This window comes from Aspergillus viridinutans (assembly GCF_018404265.1).
Source record: "Aspergillus viridinutans IFM 47045 DNA, scaffold_7, whole genome shotgun sequence".
NCBI lineage: Eukaryota > Fungi > Ascomycota > Eurotiomycetes > Eurotiales > Aspergillaceae > Aspergillus > Aspergillus viridinutans.
In genome coordinates, this window is record NW_025091223.1 from 1,687,936 (window position 1) to 1,712,110 (window position 24,175).

A 24,175-nucleotide genomic window follows, 5' to 3' on the forward strand; every position below is an offset into this window, starting at 1 on the left:
TGACTCCAACTCCGCGGAATCGGCGATCCCCGCCATTACACAGGACAAGGCCGCAAGAGGATTAGTCACCGCCATTATTATTCGCAGAATTACTGCGGCATGATATCACGGCCTATCCATTGCCTTGGTCCCGCTGACTCAATTTGCGCATTGACAGACGGCATGAAATAGTCAGATAATAATATGGTCAGATGGATTGCTACGGGTCTCAAGCAAGCTTTTCGACATGCTCTGATACATGAACATCCTGCTTAGTCTCCTCAATCTTCCGCGCCAGCTGCATCTTCTCATCCTGACCCTCGAAAAGGTACGTCAACTCCTCCAGCGTCGGACCAGCAGTCTCCACGAAGAAGAAGTACACGACAGCGAAGATGATGGCAACCCATACACAGTAGTAGATGTAAAACTTCCAGCCGATATTCTTCAGCCCTATGGGGTTGACATACCCGCCAAAGATGGATGCCACCTGGATCGTCAACAAGACAAAGGCCCACGTCTTCGCGCGCATCTGATACGTAACGATCTCCAAGGGATATGTGACGATCAAATTGGTCCAGGCAAGGGTGTAAAACGCCTGGAAAACAAAGATACAGGCGAGCACGAGTCGTCCCGCGGCCAGTGAGCTGGTTTCCAGGTAGCGCTGCGCTGCAATGGTCCACACGATGAAGGTGACCAGCACGCCTCCGGAGCCGGTGAGGAAGAAGAAGCGCCGCTTGAATCGGTCAATTATCAAGGTCACGGTGATGGCGACAATGTACTGCCACAAGGTGACCATGCCGTTCACCAGCGTTATCTCAAACTCGGTCTTCAAGCCAGTGTCCTTCAGGATCTGCGTGAGATAGTTTGACACGAGAAGGTTGCCCGAACTCTGACTGAAGACTGCAGTGGCGAAGCAGAGGAAGATCCGCTTGAGATTGGGCACGGAGGAGAAAAAGTCCTTCCACGTCATGTTGTTCTCCGCTTCCTTTGCGATGGCCTGCTGAATCTCTGCGCATTCGAAATTAACTAGCTCGGAGTTGGGATCATATTCTCCGTGATATTTGACCAGGATCGCGCGTGCTTCCTGCAGCCGACCCTTGGCAATCAGCCATCGAGGGGATTCCGGGCAAAACCAGATGAGGCAGAATTGATAAGCCGATGGAATGACCTGGACTAGGGTGGGTAGTCTCCACGACCATTGACTGTTGATGCGGTAGCATCCAAAAGTCGCCCAGGCACCAATCACATAGCCCAGAACGATGGAGGTGTTGTAGAAAGTGGTGATTTGCACTCGTTCCTTGGGATGAGACAGCTCGGTAACCAGCACTGGAGCACCCATCTGGATGAGCGAGGAGCCCACGCCCAGCACAATCTTTCCACCGATATACATGTTCAACGAGGTGGCAAAGAACTCAATGAGGACTCCGACGATGATAATTACAGATCCCAAAGCTGTAGGAAGACGTCGCCCGAACTTATCCCCAATCCAGCTGAGAAAGATAAAAGGAATGACACCTCCAATCGCGTTGGCCGCTCCAAAGAATCCCAATCGGGAGCCAGTCGGGTGGCCGAATCTATCTTTCCAGGATTGCAAGACCTGCATGCCGTTCGTCATCGACTGTAGTTCATGTTAGTAGTGCTATAACAACGGAAGAGACATTCTCACCCCATCAATGCCCAAAGCTGCACTCGCCAAGAGGGAAGATGTAAGCAGAAAGTAGAGCAAAATACCATTCTTCCGATGCCAGAAGGAAGGAATGGACTTTAGATCAATTGGTGATAAGATGCCATCGGCAGCATGGGCAGCAGCGGGTGCCATTGTTGCTGAGACTCCTTGCGTCCCTCAGGATAAGGTACGATATAAGATGATACACAAGTCGGTGCACTGGCATAGATCAGCTCAAAAATGCAGGACTTATTCGCATCCTCTTATAGAAGGCCATCAGACCAGAGGCCATACTGGAGTCATGACTATGCAAGCCACAGTCCAGGTTGGGGTCGTCTGATTCTGGAACAGATCAGGGAAAAGATTATCACGACGGATTTGTTCCCGTAGGGAACTCCACTTCTGCTGGGGAAAGTTTAGTTTTCGGCGAAATATCAGGGGATATCCAACGGAGAAATCACACCTGATGTATGGAGTATTTCGCCGACGATCATCATCTGCTGCCCCGCGGCCCCGGCTGTCGTGGAAGATACTCCGCGATGAGATCGTTCTGATCGAAAATAATCAAAGTATAAGTTAATTCTCTCTTGTTCGACGGCAATTGTGGCGCTCATAACCTTTCTGAGCCATCGTCCATGTGTACGTTCCTCAATTCCTCAGTCATGCCATCTCCTACGCCTCTTCCCGCTCACTTTACCTGGGGCTTCGCTACAGCCGCCTACCAGATAGAAGGTGCTGTTGACGAAGATGGACGAGGAGAGTCCATCTGGGATACCTTCTGCCATCTGGAGCCCTCGCGGACCAAAGGTGCCAACGGCGATGTCGCCTGTGACCACTATCATCGGTATGAAGAGGACTTTGACCTACTCACACGATATGGTGCGAAAGAGTACAGATTCTCTATTTCCTGGTCGCGTATAATCCCCTTAGGAGGTCGAGAGGACCCAGTAAACGAAGCCGGTGTCGCTTTTTACAATAAGCTCATTGATTCGCTGCTGGCGAGAGGCATCACGCCGTGGGTTACCCTGTATCATTGGGACCTGCCGCAGGCGCTGCATGACAGATACGGGGGCTGGTTGAATGTGGAGGAATCACAGAGAGATTTTGAGCGGTACGCAAGGGTCTGCTATGAGCGGTTCGGTGACCGAGTCAAGAATTGGATTACCCTCAACGAGCCATGGATTGTGTCCATTTTCGTAAGTCTCGTTCACTTCAAGATCGAAACTGTTAGCTGACTCGGGCGTCCAGGGATACGCAACCGGTGGCAATGCTCCTGGAAGAAGCAGTATAAATCCTCAATCGACCGAGGGCGACACCGCGACTGAGCCTTGGATTGTCGGAAAAGCACTGATCATGAGCCATGCCCGCGCCGCTGCCTTGTACAACAGAGAGTTTCGGTCTGTCCAGAAAGGAAAGATTGGAATTTCGTTGAACGGGGATTACTATGAGCCTTGGAATGCAGAAGATGAGCGGGATCACGCTGCTGCAGAGCGTCGCATGGAATTCCACATTGGCTGGTTCGCCAATCCCATCTTGTCAGTAGACTTTGGTTGATTCTGACGCGTACATCCCAGCTAACAGCCATTGCAGTCTTGCACGAGACTACCCAGTTTGCATGCGCGAGCAACTTAGGGATCGCCTGCCCGAGTTTTCCCCCTCTGATTTTGCACTCCTTCGTGAAGCCGAGAGCGATTTCTATGGGATGAACTACTATACATCCCAGTTTGCTCGCCATCGCGATCAACCAGCTTCCGAAACGGACTATATCGGCAATGTAGATGAGTTTCAGGAGAATAGCGAAGGGATGTCGGTTGGCGAACCAAGCGGTATCCACTGGCTTCGCTCGTGCCCAGACAATTTTCGCAAGCACCTCACGAGAGTGTATCGCCTGTACCGAAAGCCAATCTTCATCACCGAGAACGGATGTCCCTGTCCTGGAGAGGATCGGATGCCATGTGACGAGTCGGTCAATGACATGTATCGGATCCGGTATTTTGAGGATCATTTAGAAGCCGTGGGCCTGTCCGTCAATCAAGACGGTGCTGATATCAGAGGCTACTTTGCATGGTCGTTGCTGGATAATTTAGGTGAGCTCCTGACTAACGTGAAGAGTATATGGCGGCTGACTGTCCCGTGCAGAATGGTCCGATGGTTATGGACCTCGATTCGGCGTGACATTCACTGATTATCAGACTCTGAAGAGAACGCCCAAGAAATCTGCTCTGCTGCTGAAACGCATTTTTGAAGAGCGAATGGGTGTCGGCGCCAAAGAACAGGCCTTGCCAGCCCCTGAAGTGTTCCGAGCGGAGTTGTGAGTTTGATCATGATATTGCCAAGTCAAGCTATTTCCATATGACATCTAGCCCTCACGAAGGCCTTCTAAGTGAGTCTGAGGCTTTTGAATCCAGGCGAGTGAGGATGTCTAGAAGGATCGAAAGATCGTTTCGTGCTCGTACCGACAGTGGAGAAGCCTCATACTGGTCTATTATCTCCAGCAGGCTGGCGCCAATGAGCCTTATTTTTTCAACCTGTGGGGCTTTTAGCCAAATGAAGCAGAGAAACAAGCAATCAGAAACATACACATGGTTCCCCGTTTACCTGTAGCGACCAAAAGGGCGCTTCTCGGATCACCCGCAGCATGTCGCGAGCTATTTCCGTCTTCCTCAGTAATGACATATCGGGATGTTCGACTCCCGATGCATAGAAGCCCAGATCTTCTAGCTTCTGATCGATGACCAATCTCAAGCAGTGCAGCGAAACATTGAGATTCGCCCACTGGATCACGTACTGCTTTCGGCGATGACTACTGTTGTTGTTGATCGATGCTAATAGAGTGTCGGTTTGTAAATACTGCGGCAACTTGTCCAACGACGTGATGAACGAGACGTATAAGTTTCCGAGCCTATGGCGTTCTTCAACGGTCAATAGTCGTGGAGTGAGCATCCCTACCTCCTTCTGACTTTCCAGGAGCCGCATCTCGAGAATGAGGTCTGAAGCTGTCTGCCATAGACGTAGATTTGCGTTGAACCCCGCAATGAAGCTCATTCGCGTGGACAAATCCGGTTCGGCACTGGCAGGGGAGACTCCTGTGCCATCCTCAATGCCAGAAGGGTATGCAGTGGTAATGCCTGTGTCGAACGAGAACTTGTGAATGGTGATTGGACGATTGTTAAGGATTGCTGCTGACTTGTCTCCGATGTAAACGATCCAGAACGCACGTCGGCGGAGCTCTGCCTCCACCGCAGACAGGTTCTGCAGTGACATCTCGTCATGCATCTGCATGACCTGCGCCAGTCGGGTGGCTTCCCCGAAAATGTGCCATGAAAATCGAGGCTTGCCGGCTGCATGGAGACAGTTGGAGTGGAAGTAGCGGATAGCCACAGAGTTCGCATTGGGATACTCCAGATCTTCCTCGAGGTAGCTGTGCAAACAACTCCGAGATGCCTTGAGGAATAAGTCCGCGATCCTCTCGCCCTCGGGGAAAATGTCCTTGGGCAAGAGAAATGCCGCTTCGGCGCAGACGGCAGTGATCAGCGTGAAGGCTGAATCAGGCCAGAGTTCCGGGTACTTCAAGCTGTTTGCCCGATCGAGAATGCTGCCCGCATCTATAGGATTTCCGCGGACGAAAGATGACCACAGCTCTGGGCCTGTGACGCCAATACCTGACCTAGCTGCTTGGGACACAAAGAAACGCAAGCCGTCACGTAGACTGGGCTCATGAACTAGTGGAATTAGGGGAAACAAGTATTCAAAGAACAGGTCAAAGCATCGATTGACCGTCCGCTCCAGATCTGCCACAGGATCGCGCAAGTGAAGGGCGCGCGCCAAGTGATGCCATCGCTGCAACGAGGACAACGGCGTCTGCTCTTCAGGGGGAGACAGTGCCGGGTCCACCAGGCCGGTATTCCAAGAGGGCGAGCTTGTCAGGGAGCTCGGTCTCGGAGTGCGGAGATCGAGAGAGCCAACGGGGCCGGGCGGCGTAGGGGAGACAGCGGAGAATTGCAGAGTTGTGGCAGGTTGTCCCGCGTGGAGAGAGCTTGATAGAGCGATATCCTGGCCATGAACATCGGCGGACGGTGGTGCATGACGTCTCGATTTGTTGCTCTTAGGTCCTCGTCGCGCAACGGGCAAATTAAAAGTGCACTGCTCTCCAGCCCGTCGACAGCTTGTGCAAATGGATAAAGCTGCTTCTCCGTCACACTGTGGATAGTTAGTCCGATAGATCTCAATGTGCCAGTCGGCTAATGCATGCTTCATTAACTATGGCTTACTTTGGCTTTTCTTCGTCTGCAGCGATCACAGGCCCTGATCGCAGTCATATTCGGACAATAAGGAGAGTTAGTGGACAGCAAACAAGCAGGAGAATTGGAGAAATTAAGGAGCAGATTGAGCGGAGAGCGGGGAGAGCGGAGAGAGCGGACAGAGCATGAGAAACTTCTCGAGAGTTTCGCCGAGAAGCGGAGATTTGCACCAGGCATTTCTCCGACACTACGATAGATGTTGTCTGTGCTGGACGGTCATATTCACAGTCTAATTACTTTGCCGTTGATCTGCACCCAGGGATTACAGGAATTACCGATGCAACAAAATAAAGTGTGGAGAGTTTGCGGGGTTGCAGAAATGCAGGTTACGGCAGCAAATTATCAAGAATCAACCGGTCGGTTGCTCCATTGCTGTATACATATAAAATGACGGATATCGCATCCGTTTTCTACTGCAATCGATCCTCAAGCGTTCCCACAGTCTGATATTTGATCCTCAGTATGCGCGTGAGCAAGCTTTCATATTTTGCTTTGTCATGGGCTGCCTTGACAGATGCTCTGCCTCAAAAACCGAGCGAACCATCCTGCCAGTTTGCTCGCCAATACACGCAGAAGGAAATCTTGACGGATCCCAGCAGCTTCATCAACGATCTGCTGTACTGGGAGGGTAAATTCCACCAGAACAATGTCTCGTACAACTCGGATAATGGGATGTCTTACGACGGGACGAACATCGACTTTACCACTGGAGAGAGAACAGTCAAGCATCCTTTCAGCGCCGCAAGTAAAGAGGTCAGTCGTCTTCAGGCTTGCTATTGTTAATACTAATAGTTGGAAACAGTCGCTTCAAATAATGCTGTATGCGCATGCTGTTGCTGGTTCGCCGGAAGCCGCTCGTTTTCTTTCACCCCAGGATCCGTCAGCAGCACCAGAGCTTGCTGTCTCGATTATGGAAAGGAAGCTGCAAACATACTTGAGATTCAATGATACGTTTCCTGGGTTTGGAGGTTATCTTCCTTGGTTCACTTCCACGGCCCAGGACCTCACACCGACTTGGGACTGGAACAATCGTGTTCCTGGACTGGACAATGGGTATTTTCAATTCCAAGGCTGCTGTGTCTGTTAACTAACCTCTCAAAGTGAGCTTCTCTGGGCTGTTTATGCCTTTGTTCAAGCCTTGGAAAATACTGGAAAGTCATCTTATGTCAAATTGGCCAGCGAGTGGCAGAAGTGGATGGATTACACCAAAACCACTGAAGCCAAGGTAAGAGCTTCTTGCTCTCGTGTAACATTGTCTTGACTAATTTCTCAAGATCTTCTATGAAGGCAAAGGCCAAGTGTGCGCCGTAACGACCATCAAGAACCAGTCCCTGCCAGTGGATCATCCTGACCAAGGATACTCCTGCGAAGGCAGTGGTCGGCTCAACGATCCTTACGAGGGCGAGCTGTTTACTTTCTGGCTCCAGTTCTTCGGTGGTCTGTCCGATGCGGACATAGAACAGCTCTGGGCTGTGAAGCAGCCCATGCTGCAGAGCGTCGACTACAATATGGGTCACGTAGGACCCATTACTGTGCAAAAGGGTACGTCTGTCGAAGCTGGCAAAGGAAGTCCTGCTCATAGATGACAGGTTACTGGTTCTCAAGCCACGAGCAATGGAAGGTCCTAGAAATGCCTTACTACGACGTCGACATTATCCGGTATGTCAGTATTCATTCTCGTATAACAACAAAACTAACGCCTCAAAGCCGTGTCTTTAAAAACGCCGAACGAGTCCGAACCTGCAACTCGGTCGTCACCAAGACCCCCGGCATGTTCGCCTCCGTCAACAATATCACCGACCCAGCCACCGGCGACGTGACCGGGTACATCTCCAACGCCGGTATCCCCTCCGTCGCCTTCCTCCCGCAGCAGGAACTGGACGTCATCACCCCGTACAGCGTGTTCCCAACCGTCCTCTTCGACAAGGGAGTCGGGCTCGCCTGGTGGAGAAACATGGCTATCGCCAAGAAGATGCAAAGTAGCCTCCCTCTGTCTGCCGTCTATGGATCAATGCTAATAATGACATAGACCCCTACGGCAGCACCGAATCCACCCGTGTCGATGGAAAGGGCGTCTCGGCCCTCCTTACCTGGGACAGCAAAGTAACCACGGTGAATGCCCTCCTCGGCGGAGTCACCGATCTCGTCCGCCAGAGGATGAAGGCCGATGGTATCTACAATGAGTTCATCACTTATGCCGAGGTATGCCATGTCCCCTTTCAATATAACCAGTCTTGTACTAAGTTTTGCAGAACGCATACGCGGCCGTCTTCACCAACCTCAAAGGCGAACAAGTTGACTTCTGCCTTCCTGAGGAAACTGTCCCGGATGCAGGTCTGGAGGACTTTACGCTGTGTGATTAGCTGAGGTGCTCAAGCTGAGGTATTCAAGCTGGATGTATTTTTTCAGCGATTCATACGTTTGCCCCAGACTGACTGAGTACATCGTATCCTCGACTCTGCTTACTTCCTGGAACAGACAATCAAGACCCGTATCGGAATAATTCTCCTGTATTCTCGTGTATATAGATTCTTCAATATACTCCCATAAGACCATCCTGCATTGCCTGGTGCGTTGTGCGCCATGCGCTCTACGCTCCCCCGGAAAGAAAGCCTCAACAATGGGAATGACTGTACCAAAAATGCATGTCGGGAATGATGTCTGAGCAGGATTATGTAAATTCTAGGTAGATAGCCCTTGTTTGTGCGGAGCCAATCGCTCGAACTAGCCATGTACACCCACCGCACGGCGGTCGAGCCCTATAAAACACATTCGGTACCTTTCACGAATGATTCCATCCCTCTGCATGATATGCAAACAGCCCAGGTTCGTCAGACCGGCCAATCACCGAAAAACCTGGTTCCGGGTGACGGCCAGAAACGTCAAGGACCATAATTGGACAATGTCCGATTCTGTTTGGATCATCACCATTAGTACCTAACTTAAGATAGTGAGGATGGGGTCAAGGCTCACCAGTCTGCGCACTCACACCCGGAGGGGGAGGGATATTCCCCAGCGGCGCGGGTGTGAACTTTCCATCGCTGAAGACAAAGGACCAGACCTCCTCGCTCAACAACGCCTTATTGGCCTCGATCCCGTCCCAGAGGGTATTATACGCGCTCCGGAGGTTATTATACACGGCCTTGTCGGCGCAAAAGTCTGGCCGCGCGTTCTGGTGGGCCGCGTCGCAGCGGCCGAGTTGCCGTTCTAGGCCCTTGGCCATCATTGCGAGTTGCCAGGACCAGACGACGGTGCCGTGGTAGGCGCCTGTTGTCCAGTTGCGGGCGTAGACTTCGTTGGGGCCGTAGGCCGGGTTGGCGATGAGCATGCCGACGGCGGTGTTGAGGCCGGCGGGGAATGTACGGCGGACGTTGGTGGCGGTTTGGTTGATGAAGGAGGTAAGCTGTGACTGGTTGGTTGTGTTGAGGAGGAAGTGGCGGAAGCAGTCGTCCGAGTTCATGACTTGGACTTGGGAGAGGTTGTTGTAGCCGTCGAGGGCAAGGGCATGGAAGACGACGTCGGAGTCGATGGTGTCTGCTTCGCTGGGGCCGGGGAAGTAACCGGCTTGGGCGTAGGAAGTAAGACGTTGTTTGGCTGTTTCGGCGGGAATAGTGACCTACTTCTGTTAGTCTTCCGTCGGCGAAGTATGGCTACCGCAGGTCTTACCTCGAAGAAATGCAGAGTCTCATCTTCCCATATCTGGGCGTATATGTCTGCCTTCTGGGCCCAGCCGTGACAGCCAGGAAAGATGGCGGCCCGGGACAAAGCTGCGATGGCGCGCAGGGCAGCAGGCATCAAGGCTGTGTTTACGTCGTATGGGATTCGGCCGCCTCCGATACCTGCAGTCGCTTAGAAAGGGGGACTGTGATTTGCTTTTGAAGTGGCATACCGTATGTGCTATCTCTCCATTCGCCAACGATCTCACCCGGCTTCAAATGGACCAGGTTCTCTTTGCTAGGATTGTGCGCAAACAATGCAGCCTGATTCATGATCTTCTCTGCGGTGCGAAGCGCCAACTGACCCCAAGTGTGGTTCTTGTTTGCAGCATTGATGGCACCAGCGGGGGTGCTACATGCGTCAGCCGGGGATCGAACACTATAAAGAAGGAAACAAACCTCGAGAATGCCTGCCACCTGGTTCGGCCAACTGGATTGTTCAGGAAATAGCTTTGCATGAGAGGCGCGAGATAAAAGTCTGTATCAACCTGTGCAGGGTCAGCATTTTCTTATAAAAGTAATGGTGCAGACCCACCATCTTGTAGTCGCAGATCATCGTTGTGCTGGTGACATTTTCCTGTAGATGCAGCCAAGTCGCGTAGTCACTAGCCGGGCGTCAGTTTATACATCCTCAATTCAAGTCTTGCACCTACCCGATAGTCTCTTCATGGCAAGCACTACCATCGGTAGCGTTGATGCGCTCACAAACGGAGCCCAGTACAGCCTCCATGGCACTGGCATTGCCGTAGCTCATGACGGGATCCATAAGCAAGGCGCTTATCATCAGATCTCGTCCAAAGTAGGTCAGAAAACGCCATGCACCAGCAAGAAGTTTCTCGGAGTAGGAGAGAAACGAGAGCGCAGTGGTCTGAACGGGCATTTTAGACACAAGGTCTGTAGAGGCATTGTTTAGTACGTCGGCCGGAGGCAGCTGGGTCAACTGCGGATAGTCAATCTCTGCCGAAAAGGCGTAGTCACCAGCCTCAAATCTAACCGTCTTGCCGGAGACGGTGGCCTTGGATGTGCTGTTGACGGGAGTAAACTTGATGGCGCTCGTGGTGACATTGTCCAGCCACAGACGCTCGAGCATCACGCTTCCATCAAGAGAGCTGGTAAACTGGATGGCATCCTGGATCTTAGGCTGTAGGAGACTCGGCCCTTCGACGAAATCCCGGATCGTGCGAATACTGCCCAGAATGGGGACGGTCAAGACCGCCGACGAGTTGAAGCGGAGAGTGCCTTGCACCCCGACTCCTGCGTTTGGCTCTTTAGCCGTGTAATTGAGGGACAGCGGGCTTCCCACGGTAGAGTTGATGACCGAAATACCCAGGGTACCGTTGACTCCATTCTCGGGAGCAAAGTAGGTGCAGATGCCGCTGTTGCCCGCGGGCCAGGCTACAATCAGCCGAGGGCCGATCAAGCTCAGATTGCTGTCAGGTAGTGGACTAGTAACAACGACTTGAGCGGCAACATTGCAGTCGGAATAAAAGTAATTGTCATATGGACCGCTACTTAGTGCAAGTGTGGCGGGCGGTTCACTGCATGATTTGGGTGTCTTCACTCGTCAGCAGGGGTAGGGTGAGCAGCTATGCATCGTACTTACACCGGAAGTCCTCTCACTCAGAGGACTGGCTAAAACATTGAGAGCTTGAAGAGCAGAAAGACCTGTGAATAATGATCGTTTCATGGTGGCGAAACTACTGATGGAGAATCGCCAGTACAGGTAGTGCATCAGCACCAGGAAAAGGGCTGCTTATATCTTTTTCTCCTCACCTCATTCCCACTCTGGAGAAAGTACAGTTTCTCCACGTTTAATTTCAAGAAGATCGTCAAGGAGGCCAAATCTGGCAGGAGGGAACGAGCTATGCCGTCAGTGGAGGTGGCTCTAGTACAATAAGATTGAAGCCGTCCAGAATCTTAACTCGGTACGGTCGCCATGGCGGGGAATCGGGGAAACGGGAATACAAGAATCCAAAGCCTGGTCATGAATCATGATATTGGAGCAGTGTATTATTTGCCGTCTATCAATTTCCGTTGAATCTCCTTGGGTGCAGATCATATTTGGCCTCAGGCATCCCACGTTTTATCTTATAGATATAAACTAAGAGGTCAAAAGTATCCGGACACTCTAAAAAATCAAAAAATTCAACCATTTACAATCCCATATTTCTCAACCACCATACTATTCTAGTACATAAGAATAAACTAGGGGATAGTAGATATTAATATTTAGTGTACCATCCCTTTGCCTGATAAGCTACACATAATCTATGTGGTATTAAGTAAATTAGACTATTAATCTTCTCCTAAGGGATAGTATCCCATGCCTCTATAATAGCCTTATGAAACCAGGTCTAATCTACCTTAGATCTGCCTCCTAAGAAGAGTCTAGGATAGAGCTGTAAAAGCTTCTTCTTTAGGTAGTTCTAGAGGTATTTAATTAGATTTAAATTAGGTAAATATAGAGGCTATTCCATGACCTAGATTCTATAAGATTTAAACTACTCCTACGCCTGGTAAGATGTATGGATTTTAGTGTTATCTTACTAGAATATTATATCAGGCTCATAGATTAGAAGAAGGCTATCTTTAAAATATTTTAGATAAGAATTAGTAGAATATCCACCTTAAGGAGCTAATTTATTATAATCTATAATTACTAGCTTTATATAGCCTCTAATCTAGATTATACCCTATATTATTTATGAAATATCCTTCTCATAGTTTATTAGATTAACTAGATCATGCTAGTATGCCTTATTAGAGAATTAGAAGATAAATTAGGTAGAATTATTTAGCTTTCTTTAGATAGAATATTTATTAGAAAATAGTACTTCCTCCTAGTAAGGGAAATCAAGCTATATATATATAAATTTATACTATTTCTTAACTATTTTATACTTTAAAGGGGTCCTTTTCTTACTCTTCTACTTCTTAAGGTGATTGTTATGACACCAACACAGCCGCACTAGTGCAGGGCGGATGTGATAAGCAGAAAGAGAAGGGAATAATACTTACTAATTAATTTAGAAAAGAGTATTAGATAACTAGAAAGAGACCTAGCCTCTTATATAACTACTACCCTAGAGAGTAAGTAGTACTAAGATAAGAAGTATTAAATCTAGTCTATAGTCTATTTTAGAGATATTCTAGGAATAGTAAAAGAAATTATAAAGAGAGTTATAATTAAAGGACTATATAAGAATACTTATTATTATTATATCTAGAGATCTTAATTTTAGTTCTTTATATTTAATAAAGATAATTTACTTAAGTATAAGTTCACTAGTCTAATTTATTAGATACTCTCTTATTATTAAGGATATATCCTTAATAGGCCTTACTTCTATCTCTATTATTATTATTCTTATTATCCTTAATCTTAGGTAAGATTATTATACCTTTAGATTATATTAGATTCTAGTTAGATTATTATATTATATATTACTATATACCTAGGTTTAGTATATAGTAGGCTACTACAGAGGGTAGGCCTTAGATAAGTATTAGATATAGTCTAGGGACTATATTACCCTATTCCTAAAGTAGTTAACTAGCAGAGAATAGTAGAGATAGATCCTAGGATGTAATATATTAAATATTATATAGTATAAATTACTTTAGAAAGTTTAACTAACTCTTAATATTAAATATCATAGTAGGAAATGCACTATAAACCCTAACTAGCTTAAATATTAGAAGGGCTAGAGCATAGTAGTAAGTGGCTATATAGCCTTAGATTATAGTAGAAGGTCTAAGAGATTAGATTAAATAGCTCTAGGAGTATATCTATTAATTAGAAGATTAACTTATAGCTAAGTTTATTAAGATTAGATTACTAGAACTATTTAATAAAAGTTAATCTAAGTTATGAGTATTTCTTATATAGTTAGATATATATATCTAGATAAACTAAGAGAAACTTATTAATAAAGTAGATAAGATCTTATTTACTATAACTTATCTAACTAGAYTAGTATTTAATTAGTTTAAACCTTTTATTAGGGATTATCAGGAACATACTAATAATAACTAGGCTAATAAAATAGATAAGATATTTACTAGTTATAATATATTTAAGAAATAGTTAGAGAATACTTTTAGTAATATTAATAAAGAGTATAATACTAAGAGACAGCTATAGTAGCTTAAATAGATAGGATCTATAGGGGAATATATATTATAATTCTAATAGATTATATCCTACTTAAACTAGGATAAAGATATAAATATTATATAATTTAAAGAAGGCTTAAAGCCAGATATCTAAGAAAAGTTAATTTAGATAGAGTAACTAAGTAAGCTTAGCAGAATAATTAAGTAAGTAGTTAAGGTTAATAATAAACTATAAGATTTTTATATATATAGAAAGGAATGAAGTAATTAGAATATCTTTAGTAGTAGATATACTATAAGTTATTAACTAAATAATAGAAGGCTAGCTTAGCTATAGAGCTAAGGATATATAGATCCTTATAGGCTATATCTAATAGAGTTAGATATAATATAATTAGCACTTTCTAAGGAGGAAAGAGAATAGTAATAATATAATAAGTTATATTTCTAGTATAGGAAATCTAGATATATATTAAGAGACTATAGATAATAACCTAGATAGGGTTAGTAGAATAAAATAAAATAGCTTAGGGTAATAGTAGAGTTCTATACTAGTAAAGAAGCTTATAATATAACTAGTACTATTATAATTAAGAAAAGGAGTAATAAGTAGCTAAGAAAATTATTTAAAGAATATATAACTCTTAATAATAATAAGATTAAAAAGGAGCTTTAAGAGGAAGACTCTACTAAGTATAGAAGTATAAATAATAATTAGTCTACTAAAGACTTAAAGGTACTTATAGCCACTAATTAGAAATTATTAAATAGTAATAAAGATAGTCTTATTAATTAGGAGAATATTATACCTAGAGAGCTTATTTACTAATAGATAATACTTATTAATAAAGATTAGAATATTAGTTTTAATAAAGAAAAGACTAACTAGGATTAGATTATTAGTTCTAATAAAGAAAAGACTAACTATAGAGAGCTAGATTAAGTAGATTTTCCTATAATAGATTAGACTATAATTAACTAACCTATTAATCTACTTAATAAAGAGTATAGAACTTAGTGGGTAAGCCTTAATTCTAATAAGGAGTAATCTTATAAGATTCCTAAGATATCTTAAGATAATTCCCTAAAAGATAATAATAAAGTAGATTAATATACTATATAGCTATAATAGCTAGATAAGAAGTAGTTAGTAGAACTATAAATATACTAGCTAAATATATAGATCCTTAAGAAAGTAAAATAAGGAGTAAAAGAATGTATTTACTAGAATCTAGAATACTAGACCTAAGTAGAATTATAGGATAAGTATATATCTAGATATAATAGATATCCTCTATAGTATTAATAATATAGATACTAGTTAAATAAATATTTCTATAAACTTAGAGAGGTATTAGAAAAGAGACTACTAGAATTATTTTATAGGAAATATAACTATACCTAGTATTTATATAAATATTTCTAAGGATACCTAAAATATTATAAAGTACTCTAGATTACTTATTATAATAATAATTATAATATTTACTATAATAATAAGTATATAGTAAAGTTTTAGCTAGAGGTACTAATAGTTATAAAGGAAAATATTAATTATTTATATTAAAGACTTAAATACTCTTATAGAGGATATAGATAATATTTAGATTATAATATAATATATTAGATAGTATATTTTAAAGACTAATATATAATATATTATTAAGGAAAGTTAGAGAGAGGATATTTCCTAGTATTAGTAAGAGATACTAGACTACTAAAATAGGAAGATAAATACCCTTACCTTATAATTATAGAAGTATAATATAGAAAGTACTTAAAACTCTAAGCTTATATTTTAAATTAGCTAACTTAAGTAATAGTTAACTTAGGAGTAATAGGGAATTATATAAATCTAGGATTTATAAAGAAGCTAGGGCTTCTAGAAATTATAAAAGTAGTATCTAAACTAATTATAGATCTAAATAAAGAGAATTTAGGAACTCTCTTAATTATAACTAAGTTAGGGACTATACTAATAGTTATATTAGACTACTTTAAATAACTAAACTTTAATATTATACTAATAAGATAGTATAATATAGTATTAAGGATTCTATAGCTTAGGAATTATAACCTAGTAATTAACTAGAAGATAGGAAGTCTTTAGTTTAACTATAAATACTTATAATAGGACTAGACTAAAGGGGAGACTAGGGCCTTATAGTATATTAGATTAAAGAAAAATAATAGTAGTACTAAATAGTTAAGAGATAAACTAAGAAAAATAATACTTAGCTAGAATATAATAATAGTATTAGTAGTAATTAAACTATTATAATATATAGTAATAATAGAATTACTAGGATAGGCACCTAAGAGTAGTGAAGAATATACTAATATTATAATATTAAAGAGTAATACCTAGGAAAGTAAGAATAGAGAAATAAGATTTAGTTTAAGAACTTAGTAGATTTTAGTAGTAGCTAATTAGAGTATAGATAAGATTTATAATAATAATCCTAAAAGATACTAGGAGATAGCTATTAAGATAGCTCTGCCTAAGGTATATTATAAGTTTAAAGATATATTTAAATAACCTAATGTCACACCCTGGGATCTGTCTCTGCTGTTCTCTGCTAGTCAACTGCTTTGGAATGGGGTGATATAGTCCCTAGACTATATCTAATACTTACCTAAGGCCTACTAACTAAGTAGCCTTTAGATGTAATAATATAATAACCTAACCTAAGGTTAAGGATAATCTAAAGTAATATAAGAATAATAATAGTAGAGATAGAAATAAGGCCTACTAAGTATATATACTTAATAGTAAAAGAGTAGCTTAATAAATTAGATTAGTAACTTATACTTAAGTAAGATATTTATATTAAATATAAGGAACTAAACTAAGATCTCTAGATATAATAATAATAAATATTCTTATATAGTTCCTTCTTTAACTACCATTCTTACTACCATCCTATAGTAGTTATAAGTAATAGTTATATACTATCTACTATTACTAAGCTAGGATATATAGTAGTTAATTATATATTAAATACTATCTCCTTCTAGATAAGTTCTATCTAGTGCTCCTAAGTACTATAGAGTAATTCTAGGTAATAATAGAAAGATTATAATTATATATAGTTCCTGTACTAGGAACTATAGTCTTCCTATAGTTTAGTAATTAAGGTTTAATTAATTATTATTACTCCCTAATTCTACCTATTATATCTACCTAAGATTAGCATAGCTATATTAGTATTATAATATTACCTCCCCCTCTTATAGTATTTCATCCTTAAAACTAGTTATAAGGCTGCTATTCCCCCTAGTAGGTCTCCTAGGTTTCTGTTCTTTTTGTTATGTCCTCTCATTATGCTAAAGCATAATTATTACTATGAGTTTAGTCTTTAAGCTAATAAGATTAAAAAATAGGGTGTTTTTATTAAGAATCTATATAAATATTATCTTTATTATAACCTTCCCTATATTATAGATTTAAAGAGTTAAAATTATGCTACATATACTCATCATAGTTATAAATATAAAAAATATTTTTATAGTAAGGGTGAATAGAAAAGATTAAATTATAATTATAATACTCTGTCTATGTAAATTAATAAAACTAAAAATTAAATTAAGGCTTTATTTATAAAGTTAAAAAGTCTTAAGACTTATTATAAATTTCTTAATAATTATAGTAAAAAGATGTTGGATTATAATACTATAGTAATAGATTATTTAAATAAAGAGGACCCTCTTAGTCCCTAGGATCTCTAAGAACTAGACTATATTACTAATAATTATAAGGCTATAGTTCTTGCTGCTATAGAGCATCCTAGTCTAAGCTAGTTATAGAATAATACCTCATTCTAGGTGAATATTAATTTTTCTATAAATAATATTATTAGATAAGTTAGTGGCAGCCTATTAGGTTCTTAATAAGCTTCTATATATTTTCTAAGGTATCATATCCTTTCTATCTTATAAGATAATATAGTTTTCTACTAATTTATTTATGATTTAGAATTTCCTTAACTTTATATTCTTATTTAGTATTATTATTAATTTCTATATTTTTAGTAACTTTTGCATTTTTTAGTGCTGGTTCTAATAATAAGATATGAAATATTAGATAAATTTATAATATACTTTTTAGTAGTTATAGTTTATAATTAACTAGTCCTTTTCTTTCTTTAATAATAAAAGGTCTAATTTTCTAATAGTCTAATTTCTAACTTAGTTATTTTATTTTAATATTTCTATAGAGTAGGTAAACTTTCCCCCCCTTTTTAAGATCTAGAGTACTTCTATACTTTTTATTATAGTAAATTACTATTTTAAGGTTTATAAATTTAATGTCCCTTGAGAGTTAAGTCCTTAAATAATTAATAATATCCACTAAATCTATAGCTTTATCTGCTATAGGTACTTTATTCTATAATTCTCTAATTAATATAGGATTATACTTATAGTTAGTAAAGAATAGTGTTTCTCCTATTATTAAGTAAATAGTATTATTATATATAAACTATGCTATTAGTAAGTAAACTACCTAATTATCCTATTAGTAATTTATATAGTATTATAGATATTATTTAACTATCTAATTTACTCATTCTATTTATCTATTAATTTATAGATAATATGCAGTTATAAGTCTTTACTTAATTCCTATTAAATCTATTAATAATTACTAAAATTTTAATATAAATAGTTTATCTCTGTCTAATATAATATATCATAGCATTCTATAATTAATAATTATATATCCTATAAGTAAGCTTGCAAGTTATGATACTATTATTATTATTATAGTTAGGATTAAATAGATAAATTTTATGAGTCTATTAGTTACTATTATTAGGTAATCATACCTTTTTAACTCTAGTAGTAGTCTAATAAAGTTAATAATAATCTATTCCTATAGCTTCTTTAGTACCTCTAGTAATTATAGCTTCCTATATAGTTAATGCCTAGCTAGCTTATCTCTAATATAAGTTTTATATTAATAAATATAGCCCTATACTTTTCTTCTTATATTTAGAAAGTAATAGTTCCTTAAGATAGCTTTAGCTATTTTCTTAGTTTCTATATAACTATATATTAGGTTATTATAATACCTAGTAATGATCTTGCTTCTTATATACTTAGGTATATAGATAAGTCCTTATAGGTATATTAACCCTTTTTTATTAGTAGTTATATACTTATTATCTACTAAGTTTTTAAGTATTTCTTAAATATTTTTATCTTTTTTTATTACTTTAATAATCTTCTAAATAAGTGGGTCCTCTTACAGTTTAATTATAGCTATAAGAGTATAATAGTTATATATTAATAAATCATCTTCCTATTACTTTAATATTACTAGTATGGCTGTTTTTCCTTAAAGTCTATAATCTAGTTATTAACTAAGTATATTAGCTTATCTATTTTCTATTCCCTTACAGTGCATAATCTTGAAGTTATACTATAAGAGTATTTTAGTCTATCTAGCTTATCTTCTTATTAGTTCCTTCATAGTTATGAAGAATATAAGGTTCTTATAATCTATTTTTATAATAATTATCTATCTTACTCCTTCTAGATAAACTCTCTAGACTTTAAATACTACTACTATAGCTAGCAGTTCTTTATTATAGATATTATAATTAAGTTCTGCTTAAATTAACTTCTATAAATAGAATATAACTAGTTATAGTTTCTTATCATCTCCTAATTAAGTTATTCTCATCCTAACTACATAATCTAATGCATTAGTCTTAATTATTATTTCTTTTTCTAGGTTATATTATACTAAAATTAGTGCTTCTAAAATTCTTTTCTTAACTTTATTAAATACTTTATTATAGTCTTTATTCTATTTAAACTCTTTTACTTTTTTAAGCAATGCAAAGAGTGAATATATAATATTTATATATTCTATAATAAATTATTAGTAATAGTTAATAAGTCTAATAAATTATTAAACTTCTCTAATATTTCTTAGTTAAGGCTAATCCCTAATTACCTATACTTTATTTTAATCTATATGTATTCTACTTATGGATATCTAGTATCCTAAGAACTTAGTCTCTTAGATATAGAATTTATATTTCTTTAATTTTAGCTTAATATCTACTTTCTATAGTTCCTATAGTACTTTACTAACATATTCTATATACTACTCTTTTTTATCTAAGAAGATTAAAATATCATCTAAATAGACTATTATAAAGAGGTATAGGTATTTATATAGCACTTCTTTAATAAATCTCTTAAATAATACTAGTGTATTAGTGAGTCTGAATAGCATTACTAAATATTTATAGTATCTAAATTTTATCCTAAAAGCTGTTTTCTATTTATTACTGTTAGCTATCTATAGATAGTTATAAGTATTAGTAATATCTAACTTCATAAACTATTTTACTCCTTAAATTTAATCTTGGATTTTATGGATTAACAGAAGTAGGTATCTATCTTTAATTATAATTATATTTAGTAGTCTATAATCTATATAGAGTTATAGATTTCTATCTTTCTTAGGTATAAAGAGTATACTATATCCTATTAATAAGTTTAATAGCTATATCTTCCTAAGTTATAGTTATTTATTAATATATTCTTTAAGTATCTACAGCTCCTTTTCTAATATCTAGTATATTTTCTTATATACTAGTAATTTTCCTTCCTATAAAGGAATTTAATGATTATATTTACTATATTCTAGTAAGATATACTATTTTAGTTACTTAAATAGAGTCCTATATCTATAGTAATCCTAAGGTAATGCACTTAAGTCTAAACTTATCTTAGTACCTGATTCCTATATCTAGGTTGCTGCTAGGTCCATGCAGGTCCTAGGTCTATGGTTCTAAGATCTTCTTATCTCTAGGTCCATGTATTTAAAAATTTCATCCTGTAAGATTTCACTTATCTTATTAGGTATTAGGATATTTATATAATTACTATCTTACTCTAGTGCCCATCCTAGTAGCTCTATTATTACTATCTATTATAATAGTTTTATTACTACTAATACTACTATTATCCCTTAGCTAGTTATTACTTCTTTCTTTAGTTCACCCTCTAACTACTTAGTGTTGTTACTCTTCCCTTTTAATCTAATATACTATAAGGCCCTAGTTTCCCCTTAATTCTAGTCCTGTTATAGATATCTATAGTTAAACTAGATTTAATTCTTGTTCTAGTTAATTACTAGGTTATAATTCCTAAGCTATAGAATCCCTAACACTATATTATACTATCCTATTAGTATAATATTAAAGTTTAGTTATTTAAAGTGTCTTAATATAACTATTAGAACTAGTCCTAATTTAGTTATAATTATAAGAGTTCCTAAATTCTCTCTATTTAGATCTATAATTAGTTTAGGTACTGCTTTTATTTTTCCTAGAAGCCCTAGCTTCTTTATAAATTCTAGGTATATATAATTATCTATTACCCCTAAGTTAACTATTACTCCTGTAGGCTAGCTAAGTATATATATATCTAACTTTAGATACTTGCTATATTGCACCTCTATTACTATAAGATATTATATTTCCTATTATGGTGCCTTAGTATTTTATAGTAATATAGGAAAATATCCTCCCTCTAGCTTTCTATTATAATATATAATATATTACTCCTTAAAGCATGCTATCTAGTGTATAATATTATATTCTAGATATTTCCTATATCCTTTGCATGAATATTTAAGCTTCTAATAAGGATAAGTATTATTTTATTTTATAATCTCTAATATCTCTAGCTAAAACCTTGCTATATACTTATTATTATAGTGGATGCTGTAATTATTACTATAGTAAGTAATCTATATTATCTTACTATGTTCTAGATAACTTTAGAAGTATCTATATAGGCACTAGCTATAGCTGTATAAGCTATAGATTAGTTCTGGTAGTTTCTTCTAAGAAACTTTATAAAGTTCTTAATAAAGATTATTATTCTACTTTCTACACTTCTGATAGTACACCTAGTGTTAGGTGTAATGAGTTATATATTATTCCTAAGATTTAACCTAAGTCTAATATTCTAGATTCTAATATATGCATCCTTTTACTCCTTATTTTATCTTTTTAAGAATTTATTTATTTAGTTAGTGTGCTTCTAATTTAGCTAACTATTATTTATCTAGCTATTATAGCTATGTAGTATACTAGTCTGCTTTATTATTATTTTATAAGGATTATTTATAGGGTATATTAGGAATCTTATAGGGCTGCTCCTTATTAGGATTAAGGCTTACCTACTAAGTTCTATACTCTTTATTAAGTAGATTAATAGGTTAGTTAATTATAGTCTAATTTATTATAGGAAAATCCTCTTAAACTAGCTCTTTATAGTTAGTCTTTTCTTTATTAAAACTAATATTCTGATTACTTTTTCTACTGAGTGTTATCCATTAGTAATTAGGCCCTTTAGGTATGATATTCTCCTAATTAATAAGACTGCCTTTATTACTATCTAATAATTTCTAATTAGTAGCTGCTAGCATATTTAAGTCTTTAGCAGGCTAATTATTACTTTTATAGTTAGTAGAGTCTTCTTTCCTAAGCTCTATTTTAATTTCTTTATTACTTAAACTTATATATTCCTAGTATAGTTTCTTAAGTCACCCATCAACCTTCCTTAGTTTAATAGTTCTAGTAGTGTTATAACTATTTCTACTAATTATAGTACTAAGCTCTTTTATTACTTATAGCTATTTCTTTCTACTCTACTTACCCTTCCAGGGTTATTACTTATAGGTATTTACTATATATCTTAATTTCCTGCACTAGAAATATAGGTTTTCTTTTCTTTACTATTCTCTCTCCTTACTAGAGAGTGCTATCTATTAAGTTATATCTAACTCTATTAGTTATAGCCTATAAGGATCTATATATCCTTAGCTCTATAGCTAAGCTAGCCTTCTATTATTTAGTTAATAGTTTATAGTATACCTATTACTAAAGCTATTCTAGTTACTTCAGTCCTTTCTATATATATAGAAGTCTTATAACTTATTATTAATTTTAACTGCTTATTTAATTATTCTACTAAGTTTATCTAGTCATTCTATCCAGATTAACTTTTCTTAGATATCTAGTTTCAAGCCTTCTTTAAAGTATATAATATTTATATCTTCATCCTAATTTAAATAAGATATAATCTATTAGAATTATAATATATATTCCCCTACAGATCCTATCTATTTAAGCTATTATAGCTGCCTCTTAGTATTATACTCTTTATTAATATTACTAAAAGTATTCTCTAACTATTTCTTAAATATATTATAACTAGTAAATATCTTATCTATTTTATTAGCTTAGTTATCATTAGCATGCTCCTAATAATCCCTAATAAAAGGTTTAAACTAATTAAATACTAGTCCTATTAGATAAGTCACAGTGAATAAGACCTTATCTACTTTATTAATAAGTTTCTCTTAGTTTATCTAGATATACATATCTAACTATATAAGAAATACTTATAACTTAGATTAACTTCTATTAAATAGTTCTAGTAATCTAATCTTAATAGATTTAACTATTAGTCAGCCATTCAGAGTTTTATTCTATTATTCTAACTAAAGAATATACTTCTAGAGCTATTTAATTCTATCTATCAGACCTTCTACTATAATCTAAGGCTATGCAGCTATCTACTACTATAGAGTTCCTACCTAACTAATATTTAAGCTAGCTAGGGTATATGGCATATTATTTACTATAATATTTAATATTAAGAGTTAATTAAACTTCTAATTAATTTATACTATATAGTATTTAATTTATCACACCCTAGGATCTATCTCTGCTATTCTCTGCTAGTTAACTGCTTTAGAATAGGGTGATATAGTCCTTAGACTATATCTAATACTTATCTAAGGCCTACTAACTAAGTAGCCTTTAGATGTAATAATATAATAACCTAACCTAAGGTTAAGGATAATCTAAAGTAATATAAGAATAATAATAATAGAGATAGAAATAAGGCCTACTAAGTATATATACTTAATAGTAAAAGAGTAGCTTAATAAATTAGACTAGTAACTTATACTTAAGTAAGATATTTATATTAAATATAAGAAACTAAACTAAGATCTCTAGATATAATAATAATAAGTATCCTTATATAGTTCCTTCTTTAACTACTATCCTTACTATTATCCTATAGTAGTTATAAGTAGTAGTTATATACTATCTATTATTACTAAGCTAGGGTATATAGTAATTAGTTATATATTAAGTACTATCTTCTTCTAGGTAAGTTCTACCTAGTGCTTCTAAGTACTATAGAGTAATTCTAGGTAATAATAGAAAGGCTATAATTATATATAGTTCCTATATTAGGAACTATAGTCTCCCTATAGTTTAGTAATTAAGGTTTGGTTAGTTATTATCACTCCCTGATTCTGCCTGTCACATCTGCCTAAGATTAGCGCGGCTGTG

At 37.6% G+C, this 24,175-nt stretch overlaps 5 protein-coding genes across 5 annotated transcripts; 2 read left to right on the plus strand and 3 right to left on the minus strand.

The window, feature by feature from the left end:
* Positions 1 to 208: 208 nt before the first annotated feature.
* Positions 209 to 1,798, minus strand: Aspvir_009005 (putative MFS hexose transporter; the record flags this gene model as incomplete). The annotated part of the gene is made up of 2 exons (XM_043272158.1): positions 209 to 1,597; positions 1,646 to 1,798. The coding sequence occupies 2 exons, from the start codon at positions 1,796 to 1,798 to the stop codon at positions 209 to 211; spliced, it is 1,542 nt and encodes a 513-aa protein (XP_043128093.1).
* Positions 1,799 to 2,307: 509 nt separating this feature from the next.
* Positions 2,308 to 3,960, plus strand: Aspvir_009006 (glycoside hydrolase family 1 protein; the record flags this gene model as incomplete). The annotated part of the gene is made up of 4 exons (XM_043272159.1): positions 2,308 to 2,841; positions 2,894 to 3,180; positions 3,236 to 3,732; positions 3,785 to 3,960. The coding sequence occupies 4 exons, from the start codon at positions 2,308 to 2,310 to the stop codon at positions 3,958 to 3,960; spliced, it is 1,494 nt and encodes a 497-aa protein (XP_043128094.1).
* A 51-nt stretch (positions 3,961 to 4,011) lies between these two features.
* Positions 4,012 to 5,964, minus strand: Aspvir_009007 (transcription factor domain-containing protein; the record flags this gene model as incomplete). Its single annotated transcript, XM_043272160.1, has 3 exons — positions 4,012 to 4,173; positions 4,226 to 5,845; positions 5,917 to 5,964. 3 exons carry the CDS (start codon positions 5,962 to 5,964, stop codon positions 4,012 to 4,014), a joined length of 1,830 nt encoding a protein of 609 aa, XP_043128095.1.
* A 444-nt stretch (positions 5,965 to 6,408) lies between these two features.
* Positions 6,409 to 8,309, plus strand: Aspvir_009008 (endo-beta-1,2-glucanase; the record flags this gene model as incomplete). Its single annotated transcript, XM_043272161.1, has 8 exons — positions 6,409 to 6,699; positions 6,749 to 6,999; positions 7,048 to 7,171; positions 7,221 to 7,488; positions 7,536 to 7,605; positions 7,654 to 7,925; positions 7,976 to 8,148; positions 8,199 to 8,309. The coding sequence occupies 8 exons, from the start codon at positions 6,409 to 6,411 to the stop codon at positions 8,307 to 8,309; spliced, it is 1,560 nt and encodes a 519-aa protein (XP_043128096.1).
* Positions 8,310 to 8,790: 481 nt separating this feature from the next.
* Positions 8,791 to 11,349, minus strand: Aspvir_009009 (uncharacterized protein; the record flags this gene model as incomplete). The annotated part of the gene is made up of 8 exons (XM_043272162.1): positions 8,791 to 8,858; positions 8,920 to 9,562; positions 9,613 to 9,785; positions 9,836 to 10,014; positions 10,062 to 10,150; positions 10,198 to 10,267; positions 10,316 to 11,217; positions 11,266 to 11,349. 8 exons carry the CDS (start codon positions 11,347 to 11,349, stop codon positions 8,791 to 8,793), a joined length of 2,208 nt encoding a protein of 735 aa, XP_043128097.1.
* Between the last annotated feature and the right edge of the window lie 12,826 nt (positions 11,350 to 24,175).